This window comes from Micrasema longulum, unplaced genomic scaffold, assembly GCF_059751315.1.
Source record: "Micrasema longulum isolate JH-2025_06_02 unplaced genomic scaffold, ASM5975131v1 h1tg001860l, whole genome shotgun sequence".
NCBI lineage: Eukaryota > Metazoa > Arthropoda > Insecta > Trichoptera > Brachycentridae > Micrasema > Micrasema longulum.
In genome coordinates this window covers 206,653-225,231 of record NW_028279034.1, presented here as the reverse complement: position 1 = coordinate 225,231, position 18,579 = coordinate 206,653, and the positions used below count along the sequence as shown (strand labels likewise).

The window sequence follows — 18,579 nt, the reverse complement described above, 5'->3', positions numbered from 1 at the left end:
TAATAACATTGTTTAAAAAAAGGAAAAACATCAACACATATTTATTTTAGGGAATTCAAAAAAACGATGAGAAGAATCTTTAAGTGAAATATAAGACAATAAATTTAAATTTAGGTCAATTTAAAAACATCTTCAAAATTAATGACACATTATAGTAAGAGCAGCAATATATTGATTTTATTAACATATATAATATAAGTAATTAAAAGTAGTTTAAAAGTATAAAAACATGCCAATGGCAGCAGAGAAAAACGAAAAAATAAAGAAGGAATAACAAGTATAGCAAGTAATCTTTAAAATTTGAAAAAGCAATATAAGGAGAAGATTTTAAACCAAGAGAAGTCGATAAAATTTCATTAAAGCGATTTTAGTAGTAATACAAAATTTCAAAAGAGAAATTTGATTTATAATAATAATATTAATGTATGTAATTTGAGTGATATAAGAGAAAAAGGGACCAACCGGAGTTTTATTCAAAAGTTTTTAATACACTATTTATAAATAATTGTAATCCTGTATGATAGATATCTATTTGGTTAAAAAAAACTGGTAAAAGTGGAACACGATCTGTGTAAAAACGAATTCTGGCAATAGTTCGTATTATATGATTCAGGAAGAGGAAAACTTGTCGAAATCCGACGCTTCTCAAACATTAGATTTCGAGATCTTGCTTTTGCCGTTGCCAGCCCCTCTGCCTGGAACCGATTGCTTTTAAACTTACGAATCATCGACAGTTTTAGTCAGTTCAGATCCCAACTAAAATCTCACTTCCTTAGATTATCATACCGACATCATTATTGTTCCTATAGAACAAACCTTTTGAACTTTTTCAAAGATGGTGAATGGTAACTATATTTATTTATTTATACACTTCATAATACATACAATTTTTTGTTTACTTTATCCAGCTGTATGAAACAGTACTTTACGATTTTCTTGTTATATTACTTAAAAATATTTTAGTATTTAATTTGTTTTTTACATTTATTCCTAAATAGTTAAAACTTTTTATTGAATATGTTTTATAACTTTTAGGTTTATTTTTTTTATAAATCTTGGGTGAAAGGAAATTTATCTTTATTTTTATACTAAGGCAAATATGTAAGTATCATAAATTTTTATAAAAGACAGATTTGCCGTTTATGTTAATAAAATAAAGTAAATTACCCTAAATTTTTAATCAGGAAATATAATATGTCACTTTAGCTTAGATAGAATGTTAGTTTAAGTATACAATTGTAAATCGATCTTGAGGCGATTTTTCACAAAAAATGGCGCTATATAAATCAGTCAAATATTATTATTTTATAATTATCTACTGCCTTAGAATAATAACACGCCACTGACTAATAAACACGCCACCGACCCAAATGGACAAAACCATTCTATGATTATCAACCATAAAATTAGCTACAGTTTTCAGTAATGCAATGAAACATAAGTACTTAGGTTGAAAATTGCAAGCACAAACTGAAACCATCCGTTACACGTTTGTTGTTAAACTGAAAACAAACCAAAATTTCGAAACGCTTTTGTTCTATTCAATAGTGCTACTGGGGTTCTCTAGCGAATTATTACTGTACGAAACTGTTTAAATTTGTATTTTATTTTAAACCTTGATTATTTTATGAATGAAAACTGCAATTTATATTTAATATTAATAATATTTAAAGAATTAAATTTGTAGTCAAACATTTAACTAAATGTTAATTAATATTTGTATCAAACCACATACCGACTTTTCTATGTCTACCGGTTTCGAGACGTACCCGTCTCGTTCGTCAGGCCACCAATTAAACCAACATGCAAAACCCACTTTACACCTTCACTATAGTTGTTGTACAAAAATATAAAACCTACACGACATGCATTTTAATAATCACATGCACTGATTAGGACAACATGCACTGATTAGATCAAACAAAAAATAATATTTTCATTATTTAATTAGTCCATGGTTGTCCTAATCAGTGCATGTGCTTATTAAAGTGCATGTTGTGTCTGTTTTATATTTTTATGCAACAACTATTGTGAAAGTGTATAGTGGGTTTTGCATCTTGGTTTGCATGTTGATTCAAATGGTGTCCTGACGAAGAGACGGGTACGTCTCGAAACCGGTAGACATAGAAAAGTCGGTAAGTAGTTATATACAAATATTTAATAACATTGTATATTTTACTTTTTTTTTATATAACTGGTCTTTAGTGTATTATTTAAAAGGAATTTACAACTTCACTTTAAAGAATTAAAATATTTATTTCTATAATATACTTGAATAAGACATTACGTCACCGTAGTCTTTAAAGATAAAAATGTTCCTCTTGTTGCTTATAGAGTTTTAAAGAGTTATTTAACAGCTACTGCGGGAAGTCGTGGGGTATCATCTCTGAGTACCTACAAAACTCTCATAAAGTATTTAGAGAACTTAAGCCACTTTAATAAGTTGGATAAAAATGTTACATTTTCAACCTAATGTTGCCTATAGAGTTTTAAAGAGTTATTTAACAGCTACTGCGACAAGTCGTGCGGTATCAACTCTGAGTACCTACAAAACACTCATAAAGTATTTAGAGAACCTAAGCCACTTTAATAAGTTTGATAAAAATGTTACATTTTCAACCTCTTGTTGCTTATAGAGTTTTAAAGAGTTATTTAACAGCTGCTGCGGAAAGTCGTAGGGTATCATCTCTGAGTACCTACAAAACACTCACAAAGTATTTAGAGAACCTAAGCCACTTTAATAAGTTGGATAAAATTGTGAATTGTAAAATTGTGTAATCATTATAAGCTAAGGGCAGAAAGAACTTTGATATTTATATTTAAGTACCTAAATGTAAATACTTTTATCGCATAAATCTTATACGTCATGCAAAAAGTACCATTTTTGTTGTGTTTTAGTAGCCAGTTGCTGTAGAAATCTAAATCAAGTTTTCCATATTGTACGCAAGCCCGTACATATTTAATTTTGTAATCTAAATAGATTGTTCGGTAATGTTTTCACTAAAGCCGCTTTCCTTCACATTTCTGTAAGCTAATATGGCTTTTAATTAGGAAATGAGTTGTAGACACAGTTTACACAATAACTGTATTACCAATTCAATTTATTTTATCAACGTGAACTATCCTTTGTATTTAGTGTTATCCTAACAAATATTCCTAAAAGTATATATGCTTCTCTTTATGTATCTTTCGCACTTTGTAAAGCGTTAAACTATAACATCAAGCATTCAGATTACTATCAGGCAAACGCCGTAGCGCAGTCGGTTATACGGCTAACTGTGAAGTAGGCGTTCCGGGTTCGATTCCTGCCAGTTGCCAGAAAAAAAAAAACAAGAAAGGTTTTTTCTAATTAGTTTGGGTGTTGTTGTATATATTTCATTACATCCTTACAAATGCCTTATTTCCTACTTGCTGACAAGCATCTAAATAAGACCTTAGCATGTTTTCACTTTTTCGCGCCTAGTGGTGCTTAGGGAATTTGCATTGATACACCAAATGCAACGCATATTAATCATCTGTTACATAAAGGGTAAGGGGGGCCGTGATTATGAACGGCTATCTTCATCTGTATATATTGGGACGGTATAAACTAATATCAATATTTATGTACGGAGGTGTGTATGTTTGTATGAAAATTTAAAAAATCTTTATCGGTAACCAGTAATTGAACATTTTTAGAAAAAAAATTGTAAACATATTCTATTTTTCATACAGAAAACTCAGTTTTACTTTGTAGATAAAATTGAAGATAAATTTTATCTTCCCATCATAATCAAGGCCCTAATCAGTCTTAGACATCGGGTGCTAGTCCAGGGCCGCGATTATGAACGCTAATTTAATCTGTACATATTGTGACGGTACACTTAACTTCTGCACTATCTCTATCTACCACGGTATGTTCAATCGACTTGTCATACATTTTTTCCAGACAAAAGAAGAAGACTGAGCCTAAGGAAAATTAACCTGAATCACTATATTGTTCAAATGTTGTCTGGACATGGTTAAGTTTAGGGTTATACTATATTACCTCTCACTAGTGAAATACCCGGGACGTACTTTCGGGGAGCTCCGCCAGACAGCTGAACATATCCTCATTTTTTTTTCAATTTCAATTGATTTATTCATATAGATTTACATAACAAAATGGAATATCTTAATTCATACATATAGGAATAATTAAAATAATAAGGTAAAATAAGGGATATATAAAAATAACACATAAGTATACATAATATCCGGAGAATAACATGTGAAAAAAGTAAGAAAATCTTGTGAGGAAAAACTTCCTCAGAGACGTGAAAAATGTCAAGGTCTAATGTCATAGTGTTGAACATAGATATATTCCTTTCAACAGGCATAACCATTGGCAGGTTGGTCCTGTATATTGAAATGTGAAACAGTCTATGCTAACGCTGTCTTAGGTAATTTTTCGGGACATAAAAGCCAATGCTCCGCATAATTTCAGGGTTGTCAATAATACCGCGAAATAATCTAAATAAGTGCGAGGTTAAATATACATTTCTTCTGGTCTTCAAACTGCTGTAACTAAGCATACCCTGGAGGAACTCCATGGATAATATTCGCACTCTCTCATGTAGAGAAACCTATGGGATTGCCCGATTTTAAATACTGAGAGGGAAAACATGCTGAACAGCTTGACAAAAGTGATGAGGCCGATGTAGAATCTAAGCTTATTGGCTAATCTAACTAACGTTAAAGCGTTTTTTCATTGTTTGAGCGAATGAGTGGAAAAGTGGGAGAAACTGGGTAAAGGTCTACCATGAGTACTAAATCTGTTTTAGATAAACAAATACATACTTGGATACAAGCATTGGTTGTATAAACTGAACTCATGTCCGTCTGTGTTGTTCTTGTCTCATAGAAGCGAAGTGGTAAATTGCAAATCTAAATAGTAGACTATCTCAAGAAAATTGTACGCTGACCATACTATTGGACCCGTTTCATCTGCTATAAGGTCTAAAAGGTTGTTAGGACGATTCGGATTTTTGCACTAAATTTTTCCTACTGTTAGTATTAGGACAGTTAGGGTTTTTACGAGGGATCAGTGTTATAATGAGAGGCGATTTCGCCTGAGTTCGATAGGGATCATGTTAGGATCTGTGTTAGGAATTTGCCAGTAGTGTCCTGATACTTTGATGTATTTATGTGCTTTGGTATACGTATTGTTTTTTTTTCTGTTGCTTGAGTGCGTGTTGTATAAGGCAAATCTTTTTAATGTTTTTTATGTGTATTTGGGTTTTGTGTCGTTGTTTGATTTGTTTAAATAACTACGTTCTTCTTCCTTTCCGGAGCGAGATCTGAAGCATGCAGCCGCTGTCTCAATTTGGAACTAACACGTTATTCCTTATCCGTCATTGTACTGACCATGTGTATTTAATTGATCACAAATTGACAATACTGCAGTGAAGAGCACAATAAAAGCTTTTGATGATTTTATGTTTCGTTATTTCCGTGGTCTGATTGTAAAGAAATGTTACAGTTTTGCTTAATTCGTTTTTTTTTTTAATTGATAGCGAATACGCGAAACGGAAGAAAGTCTTTATGAACAGTTTTGGAAAAAGAATGGGTGTTTTCATTGTACCGACTTGTCATCTCGAAGTCATTTAATTGAATGCAACCAATAAATGACCCCAAAAATTTAGTCCGCGTTTCTTACTTCATTCAAATTTTAAATAGTTCTGATTTATATTTTAAAGGGGCTTCTGTAATCAAAGGTGCCCACTTTAAAGTATTTTTAACTCCAATAAATCCCAATTAAGGCAAAAAATGCTGGCTTGAACATGATTTTTGACAATTACCATGACGGTATGCTTAACGATCGTCAGTATTTATCTACCAAGTGATTATAAAGCCAGATCCTTAAACACCTCGATCTGTATACTTAAGAAGATATATCCATATTGGTCGGAGGGAGTCAGAGAATTTGTTGTCCGATGTAGAAGGACGTAAGCTGGTTGCTTGTTTTACTAGTAATGACTTGGGACTTAGGATATAGAGATTTTGGTATTATTTATGTTTTCTCTGGATATTCATTGTTTACCTTTAAGACTGAAAAAGCACACATTATGATAAAACTGTAAATACTTTTAAATATCATTATAAAATACATAATTTACTGCCTTAGAACGGGGAAGCTATCCCTTGTTAGGCAGTTTAGATGAACCAACAGCAAAAATAAAAAATATATATGCTTACTTTTACTACTGAATTAATTTGTTGTATAAATAATTACTTGTATATTGCTGTAATAAATATGTAAAATAATAAAAAAATAAATAAAAAAATAAAATAAAATAAAATAGGAAAATTGACTTAATTATTGTTTTACAGTGGCAACATTTTTACCCCAGATGCTTTTATATGTTGATAATGCAGAATTCAGCCACGCATCTAGGCGTTTGTTTTCAAATCTGACAGTTGTTAGTTTTCAATTTGACTTCCAAATTTACTTATTCCTCTTTTATTTGAATAGGCTTTTTAAGAAAAAAACTGCCAACCTAAGAACAATTAAAAATAAATAAATCGTAATTTAAGGAAAAATTACACGGTGAAACAAATTTTTCGACTCTTTAAATTTGTAGATATGCGATCAAGAGATATTAGATCCGTCGGTACAAACCGATGTACTTACATCAAAACTGGATGGTGGGGGGTCGGTAGTGTATCTTCGTAATCGCTCTAGAGAATTTATCTTTAGCTATACCGTCATGGTGAAGGTATGACTTCCTTAGTTTCTCATCATAATTGCGGCCCAGGGACTATGAAATATTGTGATGTAAATGATTTCTGAAAGCTCAAAGCGGTGAAAATAGCTCATAAAACCACCGTTACCTGTGAGGATTTGAATGAGTTCGTAGCCAACTTGCTGCGTTTTCCTGAAATCAAAGGCATGAAAAATTGTTGGAAAAAATATTTTAGTCACCTGTTCAGTAATTTCACTTAAACACCGGTAGTTCCAGAGCTTAAGAGTTATTGTTTATATTTTCTTTTTGGGAAAACTTAAAGGAAATTTGGCAAAATTACGTGCCGTTTTCTTAATAGTAGTTTCTCGAGCCTTTTCATTTCCTTTATATTGCCTTGGATTTAACAGTATCCTCTTATTTATCCGATGTACATATTCTGAGATCTAGAATTTAGTTTCTGTTTATCAGTATCAATGTCCATAAAAATAGGGTTGACCGAATTTCAATTAGTTATTGCTTTGACCCTTAATTAGTCAGAATATTTATTTGATTTCATCTGTTAAGTGGTTTTTTTTAGGACGTAAACTAGAGTTTCTCTGATTGCAAGTGTTTTCACCTGAAACAGAACAGAAATCATCAAGTTCCAGCTTTCTTGTCGGCAGCTCTCTTATGCCGTCGAATGGTACGAATGCTGCCTACCTTACCGTTTAAGAGACTGCCGTCAGTAAATATTCTAAACTCACCCTGCACCACATCCGTCAAAGTTTCGTCATTACTTAAAAAGGCGTGAATTGGTTAAATGACTGATTTAAGTTTAAAAAAAATACATTTTCATCCCCATTAATAGATTGAGAAATCTTTCTACTGTTTTTTTTATTGTTTGATGTTTTTAATAAGATTCAATTTCAGTTGGAATTATTTTTTTTATTTCTCTTTTATCTCAATTTATTATTTATAAATAAAAATATTTCCCGTTGAATTCAACGAAGACTGTGTATCCAAGAGTTTATTTAAATGAAAATGCTATATCAATATTTGTTCTTTATTCAGAAAGAACAAACCATTGTATTTGAGAATTTATAAAATGGCCTCCAGATAAAAATCTGCATTTGAAGAAGAAATCATTCATTGAAAATTATTCGTCTTTTCTAAAAAGTACTTGAAATATTTAAATTCTTTCGGTTTTTTTGCAAGCAAGGCATGAAGACTTAAAATGTGATTGTGCTTCATTTTAAAATCAAACTTATTCCTATCATTCGGTAACATAACTCAAATTTCCAATTATAGAAACGTTTGGAAGTTCTTTTTACAAGGCTACTCGAAAAAAAATATTTTCCGATAGGGATGTGACTACTTTTATAATCCCAAAAGGCAATAAATTTCACCCAAACTTACCTCGATCTGTTCAGATACCGATTATCCGAGAACTTGCTTTATCCACTTAAAGGCTTTCCTCGTCAAATATTTTAAGTAGTCCGCTAAGCTTTTGGTGATAGTATAAATGGATTTTAACCCAAAAGCAGAATAAATTATTTAAAAATCCTGTCCTCATTCATAGATTTAATAAGATTTTTAGGGAACCAGCAATCCATTTTTGTTTCGCAAAATGCAGCAAACGTCTTACACATCACGTTGGGTAATCTACTTTAAGTTTATATTTTACCCATTAGGTAATACGTTGCCAATGCAATAGATTAAGAGGTGAAGTGTGGGAGAACTGAAAAATACAAAATAAAATTTGAACTAAATTTATTTTCAACAAATAAAGTTAGTAAAAGTAATTTTTATTTATAATAATATGGATGTTCAAACATATGCAGAATGGTGAATATAATACGGTGTTTAAAATGGCCACTCAACAGGTCATAAGTCCTGTAATCACTAAACTTCTATATTTCGTTTTCTGTAAAGTTCGCCATCTATGTTGTAATACATATATTACAGATAACTTGACTAAACATTTGACAGGCCCTTCGCCATGGCGCAGTTTCGGCCAATTACGAAACTGGCGTCGCGGGATCAATTTGTGCCATTTACAAGAAAAAAACCAAAGATTGTTTTTATTTGTCTTGCTTTTGTAGTGTATTTTTCTTATTTTCCTTCCGTTTTCTCTCTTTTTTACCTTCTGACAAGCCTCTATAATAGAGGCTTAGTGGGTCAAACCTTAAAAAAACATAAATATTTGTTAGGTGTATCGAAGATATATGTACAGTTATAATATTCATATGAATGAAATACCATATTATGGCACTATTCGTTTCACATAAATATGTACAGTTGTATTGTTGTATTTTCAACCGTACAGCTAAACAGCTTAAGGCTTCGCCTCGGTGCTTCTTCCCTAATAATATTTCGCCGACGATTTTAAATCATATTTGAGAACATGGCAATCTTAAAACAAATGCGTCAAATGCAGATTTCGTTGCAGCCGTTGCAATTTTATTCTGCATTATATGGAAGCACATGCAAGTTATTTGGACACACGGGAAAATAATGAAACTTGCGGATGAACTTTTGTCTGCTAGTATTTTTTTTTTTTCATAACTGGGAACTTTCAACAATCATTATCCTAAAATACGTAAATACACAGTGAGTCAATTAAATAAAAGTATCGTATTCAAACATTTTTTTTATCTGGTTCTATCATTAACATAGTCTCATACAATATTGTCTACTTATTTATTTATGTCATCATTTTATTTCTGAAATGTCTGACATGTTAGAATGCATATACGAAAACATAAGAAGTATGATTTTTTTTTCTTCATAAAAAAGTTTGTTTTTGAATTTTCCCAAACAACATTCGTTTTTTGTGGCTCATAATCAGATTATTTTCTTGAATTCCTTATAAATTCTACACATTTATTTATTTTAACTGGATTTTTGGTAATGCTAGAATAATAATAACTGACGTTCAATTCATTTTCAAAAACCGTATTCCTCCATAACGTGTACCCCAAATGAAAAGACGAGCAGAGTTTGACATTTGCATAATGAATTATTTCAAGTTGTTAAATTTAATCATTAACAAGTACCTAGGTACCTACTTACCAATAAAAAAAACACCTTCTTTTTTGCGTTTACTCGAACGGTTTTTACACGCTTTTATGACACAATCGGGTATTTTTGTTTTGAATTAAATGTCAAAATCAAGTCATAACCCGATCGGCGGTTAAAAAACGACTAAATACGCGTCGGGCATGACTGATCATTGAACCATTAGTTGAGTGTCATAATTTTAGATGACGCAAGGTGCATTATGTATATTTATAGGTCAATTACTTTTTTCAAGAACACCGAACCTGTTTCTATAGTTACATATAACATTATAATAATATTTAATCATTAGAGGAAACATGATTTCACTTTTCTTGATACAAACGTATTTTCGTATTTTTTACTTTGATTATGGCACAATAACAGTGATTTTTTTATTCACTTTTGGTATTTATCACTGGCATGTCTCTCTTTTTTTTTTTTTTGATAAATTGTTTATTATAGGCATAACAGGTGCAATATGCAGTTGTATCTTTCGCACGGTATCGGGGAGGAATCTGAAAAACAGTGACATAAAAACAATGTTTTAATACCTATTTATCGAAATTCTCTGTGACCGCATATCCTCACAATTTATGTAAATCGAAACACAAAAATAATAACTTATTTGAGCATATCCAGTTTTAACTAAATCCAATAATTGATATCTAACTTTCGATTGTGTTATTTTAATATGTAAACGACTATATAATAAATTAAGCAATAGCAAAGCATTGCCGGGCTTAGCTAGCAAAATATAAAGCTAATGTTAGTTTTATCATTAAAATTAGTGGATTTTTAATACAAAAAGAGCTGTCAAGTTTTTTTTTAAACAATCTCAGTTTAAAAGTCCTGAAGCTACGAAAATTCTGTTTTTTTTAGTTGTTGAAAAAAAAATGAGAAAATAATATTTGAATTGGTCCTTTGGTCCAAGAACGCCTTATTTTTAAAAATAGTATTTTATCTATGTGAACTTTGTAATTCGTCTAAAAAAACTTTTACAGAAACAGTAAGCTTCTGACAGGCTGCTGAAACTTCGTAAAAATATAGCGTACAGAGTTTTAACCCATTTCTAGTAAAATGGGTGTATTGACTAAATATGCCATTTTAGAGATCTAGTTACAATGCCTTCATAGAAAGCATCAAAATTAGTTTTATTTACTATAAATAGAAAACTAAATCAACGGTATAATGTTCTCGTATGTACAAAAATAATACAGCGAATAAGTTATTAAAATAGTGTCAATATAATATGATTTTTTTACCATACGCCATGGTCTGCCAAATATTTGAAACTTAATAGATACTTTATACTAACAATTTACTATTTTACTTCGAATATTATTTATAAAGGCATTTTTTCTACTAACTTTGGTGCCCTTCCTATTGTCCAACTTTTATCATAACTTAAAAACTGTGTCTTCACATTTTTTTTCGCTCTGGATTGCTGAATTATTAAATAAAGTTACCTGACATATTATTGCTGTCACTCTTAATCACACAATATGTATCTACCAGTTTAATCATCACATTATTTATTCATTTATTTACATACATAAGTTTATTGTTCATTATTTGAGACATTAGTCCCAACTCCATGGGACTAAAAGTTCTGAGTTGAGATGGGACAAGCAATTAATTGACACAGACACATGAGTATATCACTACAAAAATATGATCAAAAACATAGAATTTTTTTTTTTTGTAAACATTTTAATGGCACAAAACTCAAACATTCGGAAAATCATCAAAAGGTTACCCACTCAAATCCCTTCCCCTTTTTAATTGTGAAAAAACAGGTCTGCTTCAAAAACTTATTTTTGATTCATTTTAATTTGTAATATATGATGATGTAATTATTGTCAATGTGATAAAAAACATATTTTAAAAATTCGACCATTAAATATGTATAATAAACGTACTTTTTTTTATTCAGTTCCTATGAGTTGAACACGCGAGGAAGGCCTGGGAATGTTTCCGGGCGCGGTGGTGCTATGGCTGCTGCTCTACCTCCCCCCACTGGTGCTGGGCGGGGAGCCGCGCTTCTCCCGCCCGCTGTACAATCTCTCCATCCACGAGAACAGCGTCGGCAAGACCTACGCCCGCCAGCCCCCCGGGGAGGACAGCTTGGGACTCCACCTGCCTCCGGACACTAACATCGATGTCAAGTACAGGATCGTCAACGGAGATAAGAACAAGTTTTTCAAAGCGGAAGAGAGGCTCGTAGGAGATTTTTGCTTCCTATTCATTCGAATAAGAACCGGTAACTCGGATGTGCTCAACCGCGAACGAAAAGAAAAGTACACCTTGGAAGTGCGCGCCTCGGTATCTCGAAGAGATGGAAAAAATAAGCTTCTTCTCGAAACAGATACAACCGTTATTATAAAAATATTAGATACGAACGATCTAAGTCCACTATTCTATCCCACTGAATATACTGTAACCATTCCAGAAGACACTCCTCTCCACAAAAGCATTGCCAAAGTAAATGCCGAGGATGCCGATATCGGACTCAATGGAGAAATATATTACAGTTTTCTAGATGACTCGCAACAGTTTGCTATACATCCGAGCTCCGGAATCGTAACAATAACGAGACCCTTAACATTAACGGAGCGTATGTATCACGAAATAGTAATTTTAGGAAAAGACAGGGGAGCATTGTTTCAATCCGCTGGGTCCGCTCACGCAGCGCGCGCTAAACTGACGGTTAAGATAAAGAGAGTCAATTTGTTTGCCCCAGAAATTTATGTGAAACAGTTTTCAGATATAGCGGAAAATTCACGAGAGGAAATTTACGCTATTGTGAGAGTAGCCGATAAAGACGAAGGCGTTCATGGCAAAATTAAGAGCCTGGAAATTGTAGACGGAGACCCTGAAGGCCATTTTCGCATTCAAACAACAGAACTCCAGGGGGAGTATAATATATTAGTTCATCCATTATTAGATCGAGAAAAAACACCACAGGGTTACAATTTGACGTTAAAAGCAGTCGACCGCGGAATACCTCAGAAACAAAGCTACAAGTCGGTTCCCGTTCATTTAGTTGACGTTAATGATAATGCTCCTGTATTTCATAAAGAAATATATGAAGTGAATGTTCCGGAAACCGCACCAGTAAATACTCCTGTTATCAGACTAAAGGTTACTGATTTGGATCTGGGAAAAAATGCAAAGGTCTTTTTAGAAATTGTTGGAGGTAACGAAGGAGGAGAGTTTCTAGTTAATCCCGAAACTGGAATGTTATATACAGCAGTTATTTTAGATGCCGAATCAAAAGCATTTTACACTCTCACAGTATCGGCAATCGATCAAGCTAGTACAGGTAGTAGGAAACAATCATCGGCCAAAGTAAAAATAAATGTTTTGGATACCAATGATAATGACCCACTGTTTGAGAAACCAGAAATAAAGGTTCGTTTAGATGAAAATGAATCCCCCGGTACATTTGTTACTAAAGTAACCGCAAGGGATAGAGATTCTGGAGAAAACGCGTACATATCTTACAGTATTGCTAATTTAAATCCTGTACCCTTTGAAATCGATCATTTCTCTGGAATTATAAAAACAATTCAAGTTTTAGATTACGAAAGTATGAAAAGAGAATATATTTTAAGAATACGAGCAAGTGACTGGGGTCTTCCATATAGACGGCAGACTGAAACACAGCTTACAATAAAAATAAATGACGTGAATGATAATCGGCCTCAATTCCAAAAAATAGATTGCTCAAGCTACATATCACGCCATTTAGCATTAGGAACAGAAATTTTTACAGTGTCAGCAATTGATATAGATGCAGGAAGCATTATCATTTACCAGATAATATCAGGAAATGACGAAAATTGTTTGAATATCGATTCTAGTTCTGGAGTTTTAATAATAACATGTGATTTGAAAAAAGTCCGACAAGATTCCATAGAACTCAAAGTTACAGCTTCTGATGGAACACATCTTTCAGATATAATGAAAGTACAATTATTTCTCGTGGTTAACAAAAAGGCCATTATATCACCCGGAAGGCATTCCACTGATGATATAGGTCAATTTCAATGTAAAGACACCGGAGTTGCAAGAAGACTAGCGGATATGTCAGCTTCTGCTGAAAAAAATAACATTCAAACTCGTGACCCAAGTCAAGAAGAATTTGCAATGATGCCTAGTAGATACGGTGAAAATGTTCACACTCCAGAATTTGTGGATTTTCCTTTAGAAATAAAAGTAAACGAATCAGTTAACCTAGGAACAACATTAACTCGAATAAAGGCCAAAGATCGTGATCTAGGATATAATGGAAAACTTATTTTCGGTATATCCGGAGGTGACAAAGATTCCGTGTTTCGAATAGACCCTGAAACTGGGGACTTAAAAGTAATTGGATATCTTGATAGAGAGCGCGAGAATCAATACTTTTTAAATGTCAGTGTGTTTGATTTAGGTAAACCCCAAAAAGGTTTGTCCCGAGTTTTACCGATAACGGTATTAGATATCAACGACAATCCTCCAAAGTTCGAAAAAATTTTAAGCAAATATAAAATTTTGGAAAACGTCATTAATGGCACTATTGTATGCAAATTAAAAGCAACTGATGCAGATACTGGGGAATTTTCGAAACTTAATTATTACATTGTAACTGATACTTCCGATTTTACGGTTCATCATTTAACGGGTATATTGAGTGTATTTGGCCAACTGGATAGGGAAAAACAAGAATCCTACGAGTTAATTATACGAGCGAAAGATAATGGAGGACTGTATTCGGATGCTATTGTCAATATATTAGTTGAGGATGTCAATGATAATCCCCCTAAATTTAGTTTACCATCGTTTTATGTAAAAGTGAGAGAAGATGTTCCAATAGGATCTTTAGTGGTAATTTTAAGTGCTGTAGATCCTGATTTAGGTTTAGGGGGAGAAGTCAAGTTCTCGGTTATTGAACAAGGTGATTACGCGGGATTTTTCAAAATTGACCCACTGACGGGAACAATTCGCACTATTAAATCTCTCGACTTTGAAGAAAGGCAGATTCATAATTTGGTAGTTCGTGCTTCTGACCGCGGCATCCCCTCATTGTTTTCGGAGTCTTCGTTAGTTATAGAAATTATTGATGTGAATGAGAATCTATATTCTCCAGTGTTTGATGACTTTGTGTTAGAAGGTTCAGTGCGTGAAAATCAACCAGTGGGTACGAGAGTACTAACAGTGAAAGCTACTGACGCTGATCCTCCTGGAATGGATTCCAGAATCATGTACAGCATCAAAGGAGGATCCGGGATGGGGTACTTTTCCATTGACAATGAAGGTGAGTTATTCGTTTATTTTCTATAAAACGCAAATATAAGTAAATCAACATTTAACGATGCAATGAGCATTCCCAAATGATGCAATATACCATTGAATAATTTTAACACACATCTGTTTTTTCAAGTAGATTTATTTGAGGGTATTAATTTTGTATCGTGAATACTTCCGCAAAGGATTGTTAATACATATTAATCAAATGCAATACTTACGTACTAAAAAAATATACAATGACGTATCAGTATATCATATTTGCATGAGATTACAACTAAAAATGCTGACGTAAAAACAGAATAGCAAAAGGTTCGTAATACGCTGAAAATTCGTAAATAAAAGTCATCTTCATATTTAGTATATTTAAGACAAGTTGTACTATATACTACGTTTGAACTCATACTTAGTATAATTGTTTTTCGATATTATTTTATACTTTGTCAAAGGTGTAAGCCGTCGATATAAATAAATATAAAATAAAAAATAAAATAAATAGTCCAGATCTTGTCTTGAGGTCCCTTATGTTTGTCACTGCTCCTTTTCTTTTTTATTATTATTCTTTTATTGTAATATTAAAACCCTATACATTGCATCAATGGACAATGTCCGTTAATAAATAAATATAACACAATAATTACGATTAATACACGTTTCCTGATGCAGTTGCTTCAGGCATAATTCGAGAATTAACATCAAGATTCCAGCAGTGTTTATCAATCTACTAGACGTATTTCGCCGTAAGCCTAGTACCCATATTGTGCCCATTGTAATATGAGTTGATAATATCAAACGCCAGAATGTCCACAACAATCTACCATAATGTCCATGTGGACCTACAAGCTTCTGAATTGAAACTGACAGTTTTTTCATTGTTAAAATGAGGACATGTTTTAATTGAAATAGTAGTAAAAGAATCATTTTTTTTTACTACACTTTGTAGAACAAATGTCAATAAAAAATTTGGTTGATATTTTTCAACTCATATGTGAATTCTTGTAATCGACCGAAACAACATTTTCAACCAAAACCGAAACAGTATTTCATCTTCTGGTTTCAGCCAAAACTGAAACTTATTTAAATAAGTTGAAAGTCACTTCAGAAATACCAAAATTAGGCATTTTTATTGTAACCTATGTACGAGTTCATTGAAATAAGTGTTGTTAATACACAATGAAATAAAGAGCAATAATCTTATGGTAAATTTGTATATTTTTAGCCATTTTTGTTTCGTTGTTATGTTAAACATATAACAACTTATACGTAACAGTTCTTTAGTGTGCGCTATTGGAACTTTACCTTACTAACTATTTTGTAGGAAGTAAGTGAGTGTTTTGGTTAAATGTGATGGTTTTTGAAAGGGATGAAAATATAACCAAATGTGAGATTAGTGTGAACAGAGATATTCTGAATCAGGTAGAAGAATTAGTGTATCTGAGAAGTATGTTTACTAGGGATGGAGAGACCGAGAAAGATATTGAAAGGAGGGTGAGTACCAGTAACAGGGTGAACGGTGCACTGAAATCTACTTTGGCAAACAAATGTTTACCGCAGGTGGCTAAACTTGCAATTCGCAATGGAGTTCTAGTGCCAACTCTTATGTATGGTAGTGAAATATGGAATTGAAAAAATGATGATGATAGTAGGTTAAATGCTGTCGAAATGTGATCCCTCGGGCAAACGTGTGGTAAAACGATGTAAGATAGGTGCACAAATGTTGAGATCCGTGAAGTGTGTAAGGCTGAGACATGCATTATTGACAGAATCAAGAAAGGGACGCTGCGTTGGTTTGGACATGTATAGCGAATGGACAGCGAAAAAACGGTTAAAAGGATCTACGATGCAAATGTTGATGGATGCATAAAACGAGGAAGACCGAGAATGACATGGCACGATCAAGTCCATCAAATACTTGAATATGGACATGTGAAAAGTAGGAATAATCAGCGTGCGTGCATGAGAAGATGTATGAATGTAGAGGAAGCGAGGTCTGTATGCCAAGATAGAGTGTTATGGCGTTCTATCCTCTCTGCCTATCCCTACAGTGAAACGGCGTGATGGTTTGTTTGTTTGTTTTTTTTTAGTTTTCAAATTTCATTTTATGCTTTGTAAAGTTAATAGCAGAAGCAAATTATTAGCCTTGTTATCGAACATGAAATAAAATTAGTTAAAAGTTTATATTTGAAGCACTAACTTTGTGATTATTCATTATAATAAAATAACTTTGTTTTTAACCACTAATTTTTAGTGGTTAAAAACAAAGTTGTTTTATTTATTTTATTAAAATTAGTTTATTTATAATCATGTGTGATGTTTGGTAGCCAAAAAACTTTTTTTTAAATAAAATAATACAGTCGACTGATATGAAACCAGAAATTTTGATCAAGAATATACAACATTTAACTTTATTTTTCATATTTAAGTATTCCTGTATTTCACGTGAACGCGGTATAAATTTTTGTTCTGAATTTTATGGAAATAATTCTTGTTTTATTAATCACATTTTAAAACTTAAGTAAGCTGTATTTGGCTTAAGTTATTTTCATTTTACTATCTAGCATACATTTAAGATTAATTATATAAAACAATATTTAATGAAAAGGATTTAAAGCCAGGCCAAGCTGGTGAAATGTTTAGAAGTTGTTTGTAGGAACGTGTTAAGTAAATTAGAAATTGAGCAAAGCCAGTTCTATATAATACAATCAAGGATCTTAGTAAACGTGGTTATAACCAATTTCAGTTATGTGTAAGCAATTACTACTTGTGGCAAGTAAAGCTCCAGAACGTTTGAAATTATTCATAAAATGAAATTCTACATTTACACCAAAATGCACAAACATTTATTTCTGAAATACTTTTAAATGGATAATGGAAGTACCTAACCATACATTTCTTTTTTTTTGTGTTTCATTTGTTATTTTAACACTTTAAGCACCGGCCGAATACACATAGAATTTACCCTGTGCCCGGCCCATTTTTGTGAAATTTCATGCTTTTTAAGGGTTTCTTAAAAGTGTCATAATTATAAAAAAAGTACTAAGTCAAATCAATTGAAACTTCTCATATTTATTTGAAACAATTTAATAAGTCATTTTTGTATGATAGTTTTGCCAACATTGGCCTTTTTGGAGAGCCACATTGCAATGTTCACACATATACCGGGTCTCACTCCTTTTTTTGTGTTTTGTATCCCGGAGCCGTGTTAACACGTAATTATAATAACCGCGCGTTGTGTTTTGGTCCCGTGTTTTCACGTAGTATACCAGCAGCGAAAAAGTACTTATAAAAGTCACTAGATGTCAATAAAGTGCACTTCTTTAGACAGCTGGTAAACCACGTGAAAACACGGGACCGGGACACAACGTGTGGTTATATCATCACGTGTTTACACGACTTCGGGATACAAAGTGTTAATCATTTTTAATGTTTTATCTTTGATTGCAATACACACATGAATATTTGCTTAAAATTGTATGGCAACTTTTTGACATATTTATCATGATTTTATATATATTTTTTAGTATTTACATACCAAAAAAAAAAACTC

General features: G+C 32.5%; 1 protein-coding gene across 1 annotated transcript in view; it reads left to right on the top strand.

Moving 5' to 3' along the window:
* Nucleotides 1-15,518, top strand: part of LOC148273713 (fat-like cadherin-related tumor suppressor homolog) — a 130,540-nt gene extending 115,022 nt beyond the window's left edge. Inside the window, exon 3 of the mRNA XM_088238321.1 lies at nucleotides 11,677-15,518. Within this exon, the coding sequence (XP_088094447.1) occupies nucleotides 11,712-15,068 (3,357 nt within the window). The 5' untranslated portion in view covers nucleotides 11,677-11,711 and the 3' untranslated portion in view covers nucleotides 15,069-15,518. The remainder of the gene's footprint in view (nucleotides 1-11,676) is intronic.
* Nucleotides 15,519-18,579: the final 3,061 nt, after the last annotated feature.